Source organism: Apodemus sylvaticus, chromosome 19, assembly GCF_947179515.1.
Source record: "Apodemus sylvaticus chromosome 19, mApoSyl1.1, whole genome shotgun sequence".
Lineage (NCBI taxonomy): Eukaryota > Metazoa > Chordata > Mammalia > Rodentia > Muridae > Apodemus > Apodemus sylvaticus.
In genome coordinates, this window is record NC_067490.1 from 25,961,886 (window position 1) to 25,977,466 (window position 15,581).

At 49.0% G+C, this 15,581-nt stretch overlaps 1 protein-coding gene across 1 annotated transcript in view; it reads right to left on the reverse strand.

The window, feature by feature from the left end:
* Lrrc20 (leucine rich repeat containing 20) overlaps positions 1–15,581 on the reverse strand; it is a 112,515-nt gene that overhangs the window by 44,445 nt on the left and 52,489 nt on the right. The window contains exon 3 of the mRNA XM_052164128.1: positions 12,585–12,734. Coding sequence (XP_052020088.1) covers positions 12,585–12,734 — 150 coding nt within the window. The remainder of the gene's footprint in view (positions 1–12,584; positions 12,735–15,581) is intronic.

The window sequence follows — 15,581 nt, forward strand, 5'->3', positions numbered from 1 at the left end:
AGATGCAGCCGGACGGTGGTGGCGCACGCCTTTAGTCTCAGCACTTGGGAGGCAGAGGCAGGTGGATTTCTGAGTCCGAGGCCAGCCTAGTCTACAGAGTGAGTTCCAGGACAGCCAGGGCTACACAGAGAAACCCTGTCTTGAAAATAACAAAAACAAAAATGCCAAAACAACAACAACAAAGCACAGATCTGTAGAGACCAATTCCAAACTCTTAATGATTTTCAAAAACTAATGGGAGATGCTAGCTAATCTACAACTGAATTAAGTATATATGAGTTAAGTAAGTTGTTTCAAACATTATGAGGAAATTCAAATTTCAACAGTCCAAGATGTCTAACAGCTGAAGCGGAAAAAGAGTTAACTTATAGAACAAAGACTACAAGAAGCATATGTGAATCAATTGATCCTAAACTTGATTGCATTTTGGTCATTTTGCTTTCAACTCATCATCCCAGTAGGCTCATTATGCAAAGGGAAGATAGTATTGTGGAATGGATTTTTTTTAGCTCATAAACAGAGTGAAAAAATTGAAGGCATATATAGAAAACGTTTCTGAATTAATTATGAAAAGTAGAATAAGACTACATCAATTGTCAGGAACAGACCTGGCCCATATTGTGGTACCTCTCACAAATGCTGAGATTATGCCATCGTGGGTGATCAATGAAGACTGGCAAAGAGCTTGTAATAACTATGTGGGGGAAATTAATAACAAATATCCGAAAAGCAAACGTAGATAGTTTTTTAAAAGGAACGAATTGGATTCTTCCACATATTTATAGTAAACAGAACATCAATTCCAGAGGCACCAACAATTTACACGAATGCAAACAAGATGGGGATGGTAGGCTATAAATCAGATAAAATAAGCAAGGCAGCCAAAAGTCCAGTTCAAAAATCAGAATTGTATACAATCCTTACGGTATTATTAGATTATCCTGAATCTCTTAACATAATTACTGATTCTTTATATGCAGAAGAAGCTGTTTTGCATATAGAGACTGCTGAATTTCTATCTGATAACTCAGAATTAACATTGTTATTTATACAATTGCAACAGGCCATTAGAAGGAGAATCCATCCATTATATATTACTCGCATTCAATCTCGCACAGGTTTGCACGGTCTATTAGCTTAAGGAAATGGTGAAATTGACCAATTACTAATAGGAAATGTCTTAGAAGCCTCAACATTTCATGAGAAACATCATGTTAATGGGAAAAGTTTAAAGAAAAAAATTTTCTATCACTTGGCAACCAGCAAAAGAAATAATAAAAAAAAATGTCCTATGTGTTCTCTATGCACCCAAACTCTGTTACCTGCTGGTAGTAACCCTTGGGGTGCCAGAAGAAATGACACTTGGCAGAGGGGTGTCCTCTGCTTTGCAGAATTTGCAAAACAAAGGTATATACACCATACCACTGACATGGACCCAGTGTTTCGGCGGGCAATTGCTTTAAATTCTGAATTGCACACTTATTGGAAACAATGGCAAACATGGAGATGCCTGCACAAATTAAAACTGACAGTGTTCCCGCACATGTGTCCAATAAGATAAAACAATTCTTTGTATATTACAATATAAAGCATCTTACTGATACATCACACAATCCCACAGGACAAGTAATTACAGAAAGAGCCATTTGAACCTTAAAAGAGATGCTTATTAAACAAAAAGGGGGAGGAAAAAGCCTGAGGGACAGACTAAATAATGCTTCGTTAACTCTCAGTTTTCTTAGCATTGGTGAAAAGGAACCACAGCAGCTGAGAGTCACCAGGTTACCAAAAACAAACAAACAAACAAACAAACAAACAAACAAACTTTAGGAACTAAGCCAACCAATACACTATAAGGCTGTGCTGACGTTAGAATGGAAACCTGCAATATTTTTAAGATGGGAATGTGGTTATGATTATGCATCTACAGGGAATGAAAAAAATATGGCTATCAACAAAACTTATAAAGATTAGATATGACCAGGGAAAACCTCTCAACAGCTGAGACATGAAAGTCCTCACAAAGCAAATAAACTTGAGTGATCCACTCTCAACTTCAAAAGGGCTAGACAAAGGATCGATCATACAACACAGAGACTGCACGGACCACACGCAGACAGGATGGACCATACAGAGACTAGAGACTGGACGGACCACACAGAGACTGGGAGGACCACACAGAGACTGGACGGACCACACAGAGACTGGATGGACCACACAGAGACTGGGCGGACCACACAGAGACTGGATGGACCACACAGAGACTGGACAAAAACAGAGACTGAGCAACAAACGCTACAGCTACCAGGACAGTTTAAGGATAAAACTCAATACATCTGATTAAGACCAAATCTCAGATAAACAATAAATTGTTTTAAAGTGTGAGTTTACACCATATGTCTCACAGGCCACATTTATCTAGAAAGCTCGGTCACTGCTAATCTGAAATTCGTACTTAACTGCAGATTTTATGCTTTGTCAAACCTAGGAACTAGTGTTATGTAAGACAGACCATCTGCAGACACACACATCTGGCTTCTGTTTGGAATTTTCCATGCCCAAAGCCCTTAAAGATGCTCTAAACCACGAAGGATTCCCACCTAGTACCTCTGCAGACCCTGTATCACCCTAGCTGCCTTCCTGGCATCTTCCCTGCGTGGCCTCTGCTAACTCTGGAGATTACAGCAAACTCAATACTAGCATCGTGAACCTAGTTTGCAAGGAAGGTGAGTGAGCCACTTCATTGGCTGAAGACAAATCTTGTCACTAGTATTTGACCAAAGCGCCTGTTTCTGGGGCAGAGATCTTGACCATGGATCCAGGAACCCAGCGGTGGGCACCTGAGCGTCCATCTTCCATCTCTAAAGGCTCAAATCTTTTTTTTTTTAAAGACTTATTTATTTATGTTTGTGCTCAGTTTTCATGCACACAAGGAGAGATAATTGGATTCCATTCAGATGGTCATGAGCCACCATGTGGATGCTGGGAATTGAACTCAGGACCTCTAGAAGAGCAGTCAGTCAGTCCTCTTAACCGCTAAGCCATCTCTCCAGCCGCTAAAGGCTTAAATCTTTTCAGCTCAGGTGCTGCTGAAGTTTCTCCTGTAGAAGTCTATTTCTGTGACTGAGCAATATGCTTCCCAAGGTAACTGTCACTCTATCTGGAACCACAGCTCATCAAAATGGTCCCTGTGCCCACACAGGTGTACTGGCTACTTTTCTGTCACTGTGACAGAACACCCCACAAAAACAACTTAAGGAAGGGTGTTTTGTGGGTCGCAGTTTGAGAGACCAGTACATCGTGAGAGAAGGCATGGTAGCTGGAGGTGAGGTGAAAGGTCACAGGGTGTTGAGGGTCAGGAACCAGAAAGAGATTAACGCTGGATAAATTCTATCTGGAATCGGGGACGGTGCACCCACATTCAGGGTGGGTCTTCGGTTCTCCGTTAAATCTCTCTGAGAAGATCTTCCCAGATATTCCCAGAGGTATGTTTCCATGGTGATTCTGAATCCTGTCACACCAATGATGGCTACTAAGCACCAAACAAAATGTCTTTAACCTCAGAGGATCACTGTGGAGTGAAGGCTTCCCCGTGCCCACGGTTCAGATTGGGTTTGAGTGTCCCCCAACGTGTTTGTGCTGTAAGCCTGACCCCTGGGGAAGGAGGGTGCTAGGGTAGGGAACTTTAAGCTGTAGAGCCAGTGTTCCAGGTGTGCCAGCACATGCTTTTAATCCCAGCACTTGGGGAGGCAAAGGCAGGCAGATCTCTATGAGTTTGAGTCTACAGAGTGAGTCCCAGGCCAGGCAAGACTATGGGGAGACCCCGTCTCAAAAAGCGGGTGGGGGGCACCAAGTACAAGGTGTTTATCATGGGGAGGGGAGTTCTGGGTGTGGGGCTGTGAATCAAGGGACCCATGCCCTCTTTGCAGGGTGGAATAGTTCTCAAGAGTGTGAGTCACTTTACACTGACTCCTCTCTGCACACGGTCAGTTCCCTTTCTGCCCCTTAGCTACACTGTGATGCAGCCAGACACCCTAACCGGTACACCAGATTCTGTTAGGGGACACGAAAGGCTGGCCTTGTATGTATGCAGCTGCTCTGAAGGCCACGTGCCAGCCACACACACCTAGGTTTCTATATGCTTGTCCCAGGGACTGGTACTATTAGGAGGTGTGGCCTTGTTGAAAGACGTGTGTCACTGTGGGTATGGGCTTTAAGACCCTCATCCTAGCTGTCTGGAAGTGAGTCTTTTTGTTAGCAGCCTTCAGATGACGATGTAGAACTCTCAGCTCCTTCTGCCCCATGCCTGCTGGGATGCTGCCATGCTCCCGCCTTGATGATAATGGACTGACCCTCTGAACCTGTAAGCCAGCCCCAGTTAAATGTTGTCCCTATGAGTCTTCTTGGACATGGTGTCTGTTCACAGCAGTAAAAGCCTAACTAAGGCAGCCTCAGAAGGTAGTTTTGTTAGTGCTGTTCCCATGTCATATGGCCCAGGAGAGATTCATAGGCCCTAGGCAGCAATGGGTGGCTTTGAACTCTTGGCTCTTGAGCCTGTATTTTCCAAGTGCTACTACTACAGGTATACACTACCAGGCCAGGTTTAGGCGGTGCTGGAGAACGAAACCCTGGGCTTTGTGCACACTGCAGGGACATTTCACTGAAGGAGCTACACTCCTCACTAGACCAGAATCAAGACCCTGAGTTAAAGAAGTAACTGTGACTGATCCTTTTCTAGTGAATGGTCTCAGCCCCACCCTCTTGCTGTGTGACCTTGGGCAAGTTCCTTGTGCTCTCTGAGAGAAAGGAAGGATGTCCAGAGGGCTAGAGACACAGGGAGGGGGAGAGGAGGAGGCAGAGGAAGGGAAGAGGTGAGAGAGCTGTAAAGATTTGAAGCAATTTATACTTGGAAGGGGTTCACAACGGTGTCTGCTCTGGGACACTGCAAACGTTACGAAGACGAGATGAATTTCTATTTCATGGGCCAGCAACATCTCTAGAGCTGGCAGAGACAGCTGCTGCTGGGCAGGGAATTAGATTTCTGGGGGAGGAGAGAGACTTATTTCCCCCTATTATTCCCTTTGACTGGACCACTGCATTGTGTGTCTATTGCTTATTCAAAAATAAACAGGCCGTCAGGCCCCGTTCTTTGAAAGGATGTGGTGGAGCGGTGCAGGTGTGGTGGGGCTCTGAGCGGACTAGAGGGAAATGGAAGGTGGGGGAGGAGGGCGCAGAACACAAGGGCCTGGAGCACAGCAACAAAGGAAATCTGTGCAGAGAGCTTGGGGAAACGGGGGTGGGGATAAATACAAAGTCCTTTGTCACTCAGGGCTTGGAAAATGTGAGCTTGGGAACTGAGCTGGAAGACAGAGAATTCAGTCACACTGGCCCTGTGTCCTGGGTGTGCCCCGCCCCTGTGTACCAGCACACCATCCCTGTGTTCCAGGTATGCCCCACCCCATGTGTACCAGCACACTGGCCCTGGCTAGAGAACTAGAGAGCAGACTGGAGGTGCGAGAGTGGCAGAAGGCACTAGCTCCCTTGCGAGGGGAACTGAACTGAATTTCTTTCAGCTCTACGGGTCTGTTTGCCTCTGACAGACAATCTTCCTGTCTCATAGCAATTATCACAAGCGTTTAAACTTGGATTCTGTTGCATGACCAAGGATCAGACACCATGAGGACAGAAAGCACAAGCTGAAGCCAGAGGCCGCCGGCCATACCTCTGCCACCTCCTCCGTTCCTGGTAGAATCCTTAGGGACAGCAATGATGGCTGCCTCATGGAGATGGGCCCTTCTGGGCTCCATGACTCTAACTGGGCTCTAACTGCTGAAGAAGTGGAAAATGTATACCCTGGCAGTAACTCTGACTAATCCCCGGAAACAGCTAAGATATGGACACCTCACTTCATCGGTGCTCCTGGGTCTGGTCAGCTGGCCCCACCCGGTTCTCTATCCTTGCCTCTTCCCTTTGCTAAAGGACATGAGTTGAGGAAAAGTTGGTACAGGAGGCCATGTAGAGCATGAAGGGGAGGCCCAGGGTCCTGCGACTTTGGTCACACTTGGTCCTGCCATCTGACTATGTGTCTATGCCATCTGACAGTCTATGTGAGGATGGCTCAATCCATCCCCAGCTCGGGAGATTTACCAGGCTACGGAGAACCACGTGGGGGAGGATGGAGAGAACCCGCCCCGCCCCCAGCCTCCTATTTCTAGAACACCAGGAAACAAGCCATACTAGGACACTTTCCACATTGTCCCAGTCCCCCCAAACCCTTAAGCCTCCTGCTCCATCATGTGCAGGACAGTGCAGTTCTCTCATACCGAAGGGCAGCTTGCCAGAGAGAAAGGACAGAGCTCCCCACGCACCTATCTGCCTAGCTGAGGCAATGAGGTAAATTGCAATTTTCTCTGGCAATAAGCAAAGGAGTTGCCTGTGGTGAGAACAATGGCAGCCTGCAGCCCGCGCAGGAGTGCACTGTAGCACTGCTTCACGGGGTGCCGGCTACCTAGAGGTCTTCCTGTCAACTGGAGGGCTCAGAGAACACCCTCTTAGGGAAGGACACAGAAAGAGACGAGAAAGAACAATGTCCTTCATTCCATCTGGGTGCAGCGGTGCACACCTTCAAGCCAGCTCAGAGGAAGTGAGGGCAGGGAGATTGGGAATCAAAGGTCCCATCCTTGGATACATAGAGAGTTAGAGGTCAGCTTGGGTTACCTGTGAGGATCTTGATTCATCACCATAGAAATCATAAGACATCCCAGTGTCACACTGTAAGGATTAGGTGTCACACTACCCTTCACCCCACTCCCATGACACTTAATCCAGACAGAGCCTTGTCCCTGAGCCCAGCTCTGCCAAGCCTGTTTTCCCTATAATAGAGACTTTGGGTTATCTTAGCCTTTACAGAGGCTCCCAGGCTGGTTGACCAGATAGCTCAAACCTCCTGGCCCAACTTTGTCCATAAAGTATACTCTCAGCTGGCTCCAGCCCTACTGCCCCTGCCTGAAGGGAGGAGATCCATTACCTCAGAGGCTCCTTAGGACCTTGCTGAAGGTCAACTTATTCAAAGCCAGTCTCATCGCCTGCATCTGCAGGCTTCATACTTTGCCTGATGATGCCTCTCCTGTCCTCAAGGTCCCTTACTGGGTTTTCTAGCCCCGATTCGTCCTGCTGGAACCCTTCTGGAATGTTCCTGCTTAGGCAGCTGGCTCCCTCAGGCCAGTCCCTGAGGACATGCTTCCTCCTGCTCTGCACAATTTGGTCTTGTATTATTTTTAACAGTCATTTGCCAAATATACCTTTCATCTACTGAAGGCTGCTACAGAAACTCCACCTTATTTATCAGGCACACACCTCCTCATCAATCAATCCCCACTTTAGATCATTTTTCTAAGGCTTCCAGAGATCCCACCCACGCCTTGGAGTCTTTCACTGGCAACCCATCAGCAGACAACTCCATAAGTTTTGATGTTGCTGGCTAGTACATCTGCCTGCCTCCGTCAAACAGTGAGGTCCTTAGGGGCTAGCTCTGTGTAGTTCTAAGCTTTGTCATTCCCAAATGATGCTGGCCTTACTATGATGACAAATCACGGGCAAAGGGGTGGGGAGCTGGAGAGATGGCTCAGAGGTTAAGATCACTGTCTTCTATAGCACTGTCTCCTCTTCCAGGGAACCTACTGCCCTATGGCTGCTCACAACTGTCTGTAACTATAGTTCCAGAGGATCCAAAACCCTCTTTTGGCCTCTTTGGGCACCAGGTATATATATACAAGTGTTGCACAGATATATATGCTGGCTAAACACTCCCACACATGAAATAATAAAATGAAATTTAAAGAAGAAAAAGAAATCCATATACCCAGAGCCAGGATAAATAATGAGTTAAGACAGGCTCCCATTTAACCCAGGCTAGCCTCACACTAATAATGTAGCTGAGGCTGGCTTCTTCTGCCTCTACCTCCCAAGTATTGGGATTACAGGCTTGAGCTATCACACCTGGGAAAGCTTCCCTGATTTTTGTCTCCATATCCAACTATGGATCATGAGGAGAAAGCTCTACCTACCTCTCTATTCAACTCTAGAGCATCACCAAAGATGCCTGCTCTTAGCAAGCCATTAGCAGTTGCCCAAGGAGTCGCTCAGACTAAAACTCTTGCTTTTGTTCCATTATGAAGCATTCCTAGTCCTCTGCCTGCTCTGCAGCCTCTCCAAGTGCACATGATGGGGTTGGCTTCCTGCTCTATAGCAGATTACAAGGACAGGGATCTCTAAGTATCTCAGGTGGGGGTGGGATGGGGTGGGGCACACATGTGTATCTCCTAGGTATGTCTTAGGGATACCTCACACTACCTCCTACCTAGCAGGTCCAGGAAATCAATCAAGAGAGCAGACAGGCACAGGGAAGAGCCACGCCCAGACACTGAGGTCCTTTCCCGGGGCCCACTTGACATTCACACCGGCTCTCTCTGATCCCTTCCCTAAAGCAGGTCATGCTATTTTGTTTTTAAGACATGCTATCATATCTCAAGTTGGCCTCCAACCGGCCAGGTGGCAGAAGATGCCTTTGAACTCCTGATCTTCTTGCCTCTAACCCGGGAGTTCTGGGATCCCAGGTATATGTCACCACAACTGGTGAATGTACTTCTAGGGACTGAACCTAAGGTGTCCTAGATGCTCGACATCCAGCCAACCAGCTGAGCCTCAGACACTGCAGGCGAGATCCTGCCTTTTCATTTCATACAAGATGACTGAGGGACACAGGAAGGGAGACTCAAAGATGCCCCGACCCTGGGAAGCCCAGAGCCTTGTGGAGAGGTTCCCCCCACCCCAGGGGTCCCCTTGGGAGCCTGTGAGGCAGGCAGGGGGCAAGTGACATGGAAGCTGCTCTGTCAAGAGCCCAGAAGATGGCACAGGAGTCTTGTCAACAACACTGCTACCTCCTCCTTCTCCACACACATAAAACACGGTGTGAGTGTGTGCGTTGTTGAAAGAGAAATCACAACAAAGCCGTGGGCTCGGAGCTATCTCTGTGTAAGAGCCGAATGTACCATGGCTCAAGCACTCACTCTCCCCCTCCCCCAGCCCCCAGCTCCTGGCCACTACAGCCTACAATCCACGGGGCGAAATCCAATTAGCAGAGCGGGCTTTCCCTTTGAAACTCCAAGCTGAGGGATAGAGTTGTCAGGAGCTGATGAGGGCAGAAACAAGAGTTCAAACGGCATCCTTCAGCAGGCGCCTAATTCAATGGTAGCGGGGAGAGCGAGCGGAGAGAGCGCAGTGGTGCGGGGTACCCCTGAGCAACATTTCTCCCAAGCTGCTGCTGAGTGCTCTCTAAAATCTCCTCCTCCAGCTCGGGGGAAGAAGTATCAGTTCCTCTCCCCAGCAGTCCACCCTCCTGCAGTCTGCCCTTGCCTAAGTCTGAGCCCTCGGGGTACAGGGTGGTGGTAAGGATGACCCAGGGCTCCTTCAAGGAGACACGTGGCTTACAGTCCACCTTTGTTCTCCCACCTCTACACCCAGGTCTGGAAGACCGCAGGTGCCTAAGTGTTAGACTAATGATAAGAAAAGCACACAGGATATCCCTCTGCCCAAGTGATCTTTCTGGGACCCTGACTTCTCTACCACCAGTCTCTAGAAAGCCAACACCCAGGACTGAGGGTGTGGCTTACCTAGTAAGCCCTGGTGTTTGACCTGCAGCACCACAGAAGATGGATGGATATAATCTCAACACTTAGAAGACAGAGGCAGAAGGATCGGAAGGCTAAAGAAAGGTCTTCTTCAACCAAATAGAGAGTTGGGTCAGCCTGGTCTGCATGAGACTTTGTTGGGGTGTGGTGGGGCTTACTGCTGGGCATAACATTACAAGGTCTTTGATCTAATAAGGTGGAGCAGCCCACTTGGGTCTATGCCTCAAAGATTCTGCTCTGGGACCTTAGCCAAGTCCTTCTGTGGTGCTCTGAATGCCTGGCCCACAGAAAGTGGCACTATTAGGAGGTGTGGCCTTGTTGGAATAGGTGTGGCCTTGTTGGAGGAAGGGTATCACTGTGTAGGCGGGCTTTAAGGACTCCTAGTGCTCAAGCACCACCCACTGCAGGATAGATTCCCTCCTCCTGGCTGCTGCTTTTGATTCAAGAGGTAGAACCCTGGGACCTTCCAGCATGATGTCTGCCTGGATTCCGCCATGCTTCCCACCAAGATGATAATGGACTGAACCTTTGAACTGTAAGCCAGACGCAGTGAAATGTTGTCCTTATAAGAGCTGTTTTGATCAGGGTGTCTCTTCACAGCAATGAAACCGAAACTAAGACACCTTCCTTCCTTGATTCTTCGTCCTCTTCCATGAAATAGGATGCTAGAGATCATGCCAGTATTTTCCAAGCCAAATCTACATTGCAAATGCATCCCCCCTGGCTTTCATGTAACATGACGCTTGGGAAAACTCTTGCAAACTGCTTATTTAATAATCGCTTATTAAGTAATCTTCAGGAGCCAGCCATGGGAGTGTATGGCTATCATCCCAGTGCTTGGAAGGTAGAGAGGAAGATGGAAAGCTCAACACCATCTCTGGCTCTATGGTGAGTTTGACAACAGTTTTGGCTACAAGAGACCCTGTCTCAGGAAAACCAAGCTGGATAAATGATCAGAAGAACAGATGCCACCAGCCCATCGTCTCTGTGGCAACCCAGCTGACAGACATACTAGTGGTCGGTGGGTGAGTCCCCGTTACTCCCTACGGCCACGTCACCTGCTCAGTACAAGCCCACTCCTTACTCTCGAGCTAGTCTCTTAGCCATTTGTGCTGATAGGTCCTGAACTGTGTGGGTCTCAACTCCAGCTGTCAGCACTTCAGAACGGTCTGTGTCGATGATGCCGAGGCCTAGATTCACACTCAGATGGTCCAATTCATCTCGTCTTGGGGTGATTTTGTGTACAGAGAAGCTCCTAGGATGGTTCTGAGTTCAGCTAGGGATGTGAGCTGACAGGCTGAGAAGCCTACTGGCTGTGAGGTCCCACCTCACCTATGGAAAGAAGCACACACCGGAAAGGATGGAAAAGAGAAACCAGCTCGGTCAAAGTACACACCACACACACACACACACACACACACACACACACACACGCACATGTGCTTCTGGGGAAACAAGCCCCTACCCTAGGTCCCTCTCACTCTCTAGTCACAAGCACTGGGGCTTTTCACAGACAGCCCACTGGCCTCTGTAACCTCCACTCAGAAGGATCCAGCCAGACTACTCCCGCCTCCTTGCTCATCCATGTGCACCGCGACGCTCTTGTCTGCCTCCCCCTGAGCCACCACACCAGTCTTTCCTGCTTGCTGGACCAAGCTTTGCCCATCCGCATCTGCCTCTGCTTCCTGGCCTCCCTCCAGCACCCATGGCCCCCTGAGGAAGCCTGTCCTGCTGAGATCAGGGGTCTGAGATTTGCCTGCCCATGCCTCGTGCAGGAGCAGTGGTTTATGGTCGTTTCTCTAATCAGAATCATGGACTCTTCATACCCCCAACAGACAGAGAGCCCTAGGAGGCTGAATCTGCCTTACTCAGGTATCCTGTGCCTTCTCTGCCCTCTCCTACCGAGCATCCTACTGTTACACAAATGTCTAGGCTACAGTCCTGCTCCATGGGCCAGAAGGACAGGGGCGAGGAATACCACGGTAGCACAGTTTCAGCACATCATGCTCAGCCACCAGAGACACCACTGCAAGTCTACAATGGCCACCTGCTGGCTTCCTGCCTAACACCCTCCACGAACCATTTCCACTCTGTGTGTGTGCCAGAGAGATAAGTCAACATTGCTGGCACCTGTCACAAACTGCACTGAGAAAGGAAAATGAGAGAGAAAGAGAGAGATGCTAGGGATGAGAAGGGTATCTATCAGTCATTCATGTCCTTGGGCCTGCTGGTCTTGTCAGATCAGAAGTCCAGCCAGGACTGTCTTAGTCAGGGTTTCTATTCCTGCACAAACATCATGACCAAGAAGCAAGTTGGGGAGGAAAGGGTTTATTGAGCTTACACTTCTACATTGCAGTTCATCACTAAAGGAAGTCAGGACTGGAACTCAAGCATGTCAGGAGGCAGGAGCTGATGCAGAGGCCATGGAGGGATGTTTCTTACTGGCTTGCTTCCCCTGGCTTGCTCAGCTTGCTCTCTTATAGAACCCAAGAGCACCAGCCCAAAGGTAGTACCACCCACAAGGGGCCCTCCCCACTTGATCACTAATTGAGAAAATGCCCCACAGCTGGATCTCATGGAGGCACTTCCCCAACTAAAGCTCCTTTCTCTGTGATAACTCCAGCCTGTGTCAAGTTGACACACAAAACAAGCCAGTACACAGGACTGACCTTCTTGTCTTCCGTCAATCTTACATTCAGCCAGCTGCAAACAGAATCTGACCCAGAGACTTCCAGGCACACGTCTATCTTCAAAAGCTACCTCTGGGAATGACTTTATAGGTCTGCTTGAACCAAGGCTAGCTCTGGGGACATTCCCCAGATGGGGTGAGACCCTGAAGGTCAGTCAGGGGCTGGCTGGTGATACTCTCCTTGCCTGGGCTAACCCGTGGCCTACCTCGAAGCTGATGGAAGGTGGTCATGAACTTGCTGGTGAGGGACTTGAGTTCATTGTTAGCCAGCGTGATGAGGTGGATCTGGTCAGAGACGTTCCTCAGGACCTTGTAGATGCAGATGGGGAAAGAAACAAGCTTGCAGTCGGCCAAGTCTGCAGCAAAAAGGACAAAGACAGATCAGAGCCATGAGACACAGCTGCCCAAGAACCTGCCCCCGCCCCGTGTGGACCCGACCCATCCCCTCTCCAGCTTCGGTGCTTTCCTGCCTGAGCCACACCCCTATCAGCGGTCCTGCTCTCTTGTCCATTTTCCATACTCTGAACCTTGGGTTTGCCTCCATCTCTATTACCACAGCCTTGTAGCTGGACTCCAAACGGCAAAAGAACCTTCAAGTCACAATGATGATGTCCTTCAAGGTGGCATTGTTTCTGAATTTTCCCTGACAGAAGCGATTCCTTGGAATCAAACACTTGACTATGAGGCAGCCTCTTAACAGTACTTGACAATCGCTCGCTTTGGATGCACACAATGCTCAGACTCTGTGGTTTTGACCATCTTCCCAAACAAGCAGCAGCAGAGAACCCGCTGAGCCGAACAGGCTAGCACTCCGCTAATGGCTAGCCACAGTCACTATATGACCGAGGGATGCCACCTGTCCTAGATAGGGCTTCTATTGCTGTGACAAGAAAGTATGACCAAACAGAAAGTTGAGGAGGGAAAAGGTTTATTCAATTTACACTTCCACATCACCAAAGGAAGTCAGGGCAGGAACCCACACGGGGCAGGAACCTGGAAGCAGGAGCTGATGCAGAGGCCATGGAGGGTGCTGCTGACTGACTTCTTGTTCCCTATGGCTTGCTCAACCAGATTTCTTTCTTTTCTTTCTTTTTTTTTCTTTTTTCTTTTTGGTTTAGAACTCAGGACCACCAGCCCAGGGCTAGCTCCAATTGAGAAACTGCCTTATGGCTGCTTCTCATGGAGGAATTTCCTCACCCGAGGCGCCTTCCTCTCCGATGACTCTAGCTTGCATCGAGTTGACATAAAACCAGCCAGTACACACCCTTCCTACACATATACCCAGAAGCCACAAAGACAAGTGGCTCTATGCAAAAAGAGAAAGAATGAAAAAAAGAGGGAGAGGGAGAAGGAGAAAGGGAGAGGGAGAGAGGGAGGGAGAGGGAGAAAGAGAGGGAGAGAGGGAAGGGAACGAGGGAGGGAGAGAGGAAGGAAGGAAAGGCTATAGGGGCTGGGGAGGTGGTGTGGTTAGAAGAATTGTTTGCCTTGCAACTGCAAGGGCCTATGTGCGATCCCCAAAGCCCATGCGGTGTGGGGAAGGCAGTTAGGTGGTGGTGCGTGTGTGTGATTCCTGTGCTAGGGAGGTAGAGACAGGGTTAGCTCTGGGGCTCACAGGTCAGCCTAGCTTGCTTCCTGAGTTAAAGGCCAGGAAGAGACCCCATCTCAAAAAAAAAAAAAAAAGGAAAAATAAATGGGTGGTACCTGAGAAATGACAGTAGGGGTTGTCCTCTGACCGCCACACACAGGCAGTGCATGCGTGCTGAAGAACATGGCCCTGCCCACAGAGAAACACCATAACATGGGAGAACCATGAAAACACCGTCCCGAGCCAAAGAAGTCAGCCGTGAACACCACACATACTCCACTCCGCATACATGAAACGTTCAGAAGAGCCAGACCCACTCAGACAACAAGTAGACTGATGAGAGTCTCCACAGCAGGGGCTGCTGGAGAGAGTCTGTGAGGTGTGGGGGAGGGGAGCGGGGAGGGGGCCTGCGCAATGCTCTGAAATTGAATTGTGGCTGGCGGCAGCAGCGGCATCATACCACAGAAAGGATTTCTTTCTTTTCCTCTCCTTCCTTCTTCCATTTTCTTCACTGTCTCATTCATGCAGCACACGTAGCCTAGCCTCAAACTCCCTACGTGGCCAAAGATGACTTCCAACTTCTGATCCTCCCGTGTCCGCGTCCTAAGGGGCTGGGGGCACAGGTGGAGCCTTACCACCACCCAGTCTCACAAAATATTGGGGATCAAATCCAGAGCCCTGCGTAGGCTGGGGAAGTGCTCCACCCACTTAGCCCCGTGGCCAGGCTTGGGTGGTTCCCCTCACATGGATCAACTAGACAGGCCTGTGGAGGATTCCGGCCTGCTCTATACAGCTCTGCACTCACACAGGGAGACGCGCATGAAGCACAGAGACTCTGCTATTAGGCCATCTAGCTCTCCCGAGTCACGTAAGCTCCCGGTGCCTCAGTTTCCACATCTGTATAAAATGATAGCAGTGGTGTTTGACTGGCAGCTGCCAAGAGACGAACTGTGATAAAATCATCAGTCACAAAGACAGACAGCTGTTTCTGTGACGTCCCGCCCCCTTCTACCGTCCCCTCCTCACTCTGCTCAAGGCTGGCTCCCTCCGCTCCTCTCCTGGGAATCTTTCTGGAGCTTACTTAATGCTGGCGATTGCTTTCTGAGCCCTTGGAGCGCTCAGGGACTGTGGCAGCAAAACCCCATTTCTTCTCTGTAGAAGAGATGACCATTCTGCGGATGGTCCCAGAATAAATATACACAGTGCACCAGTAATCCCAAGTGCCAGCGATAAAGTGTATGAGTTTTCATACACTGCTGTTGGTCTGCTGTGCAGCCCTGGGAGCTGACCCTGCAGCCTTGGCTTGCTAGGCAAACGCTCTACCACTGTGCTGTACTCCCAGTAGGTAAACGTGGCTTTTAAAGGTCCTGTTCCTAAGTGTGACAATACTACAAAGTGCATGGACATCATCATATCATAGCCATGATTACTTATCATTCAACTAAGCAACTTAAGCAACTGCCCACGGGATTGCTACTCTTGTTCCCACTCCAAGTCCAACGGCAAATGCTTCATGAAGCCTTCTCGCAGCCCTGAGCAGATGTTTAAACAGCTGGAGTCTCATGCAGTGTCACTGAGACCACTTAATCCTAGGTTTTGTTAGCACCTTTCTGTGCCT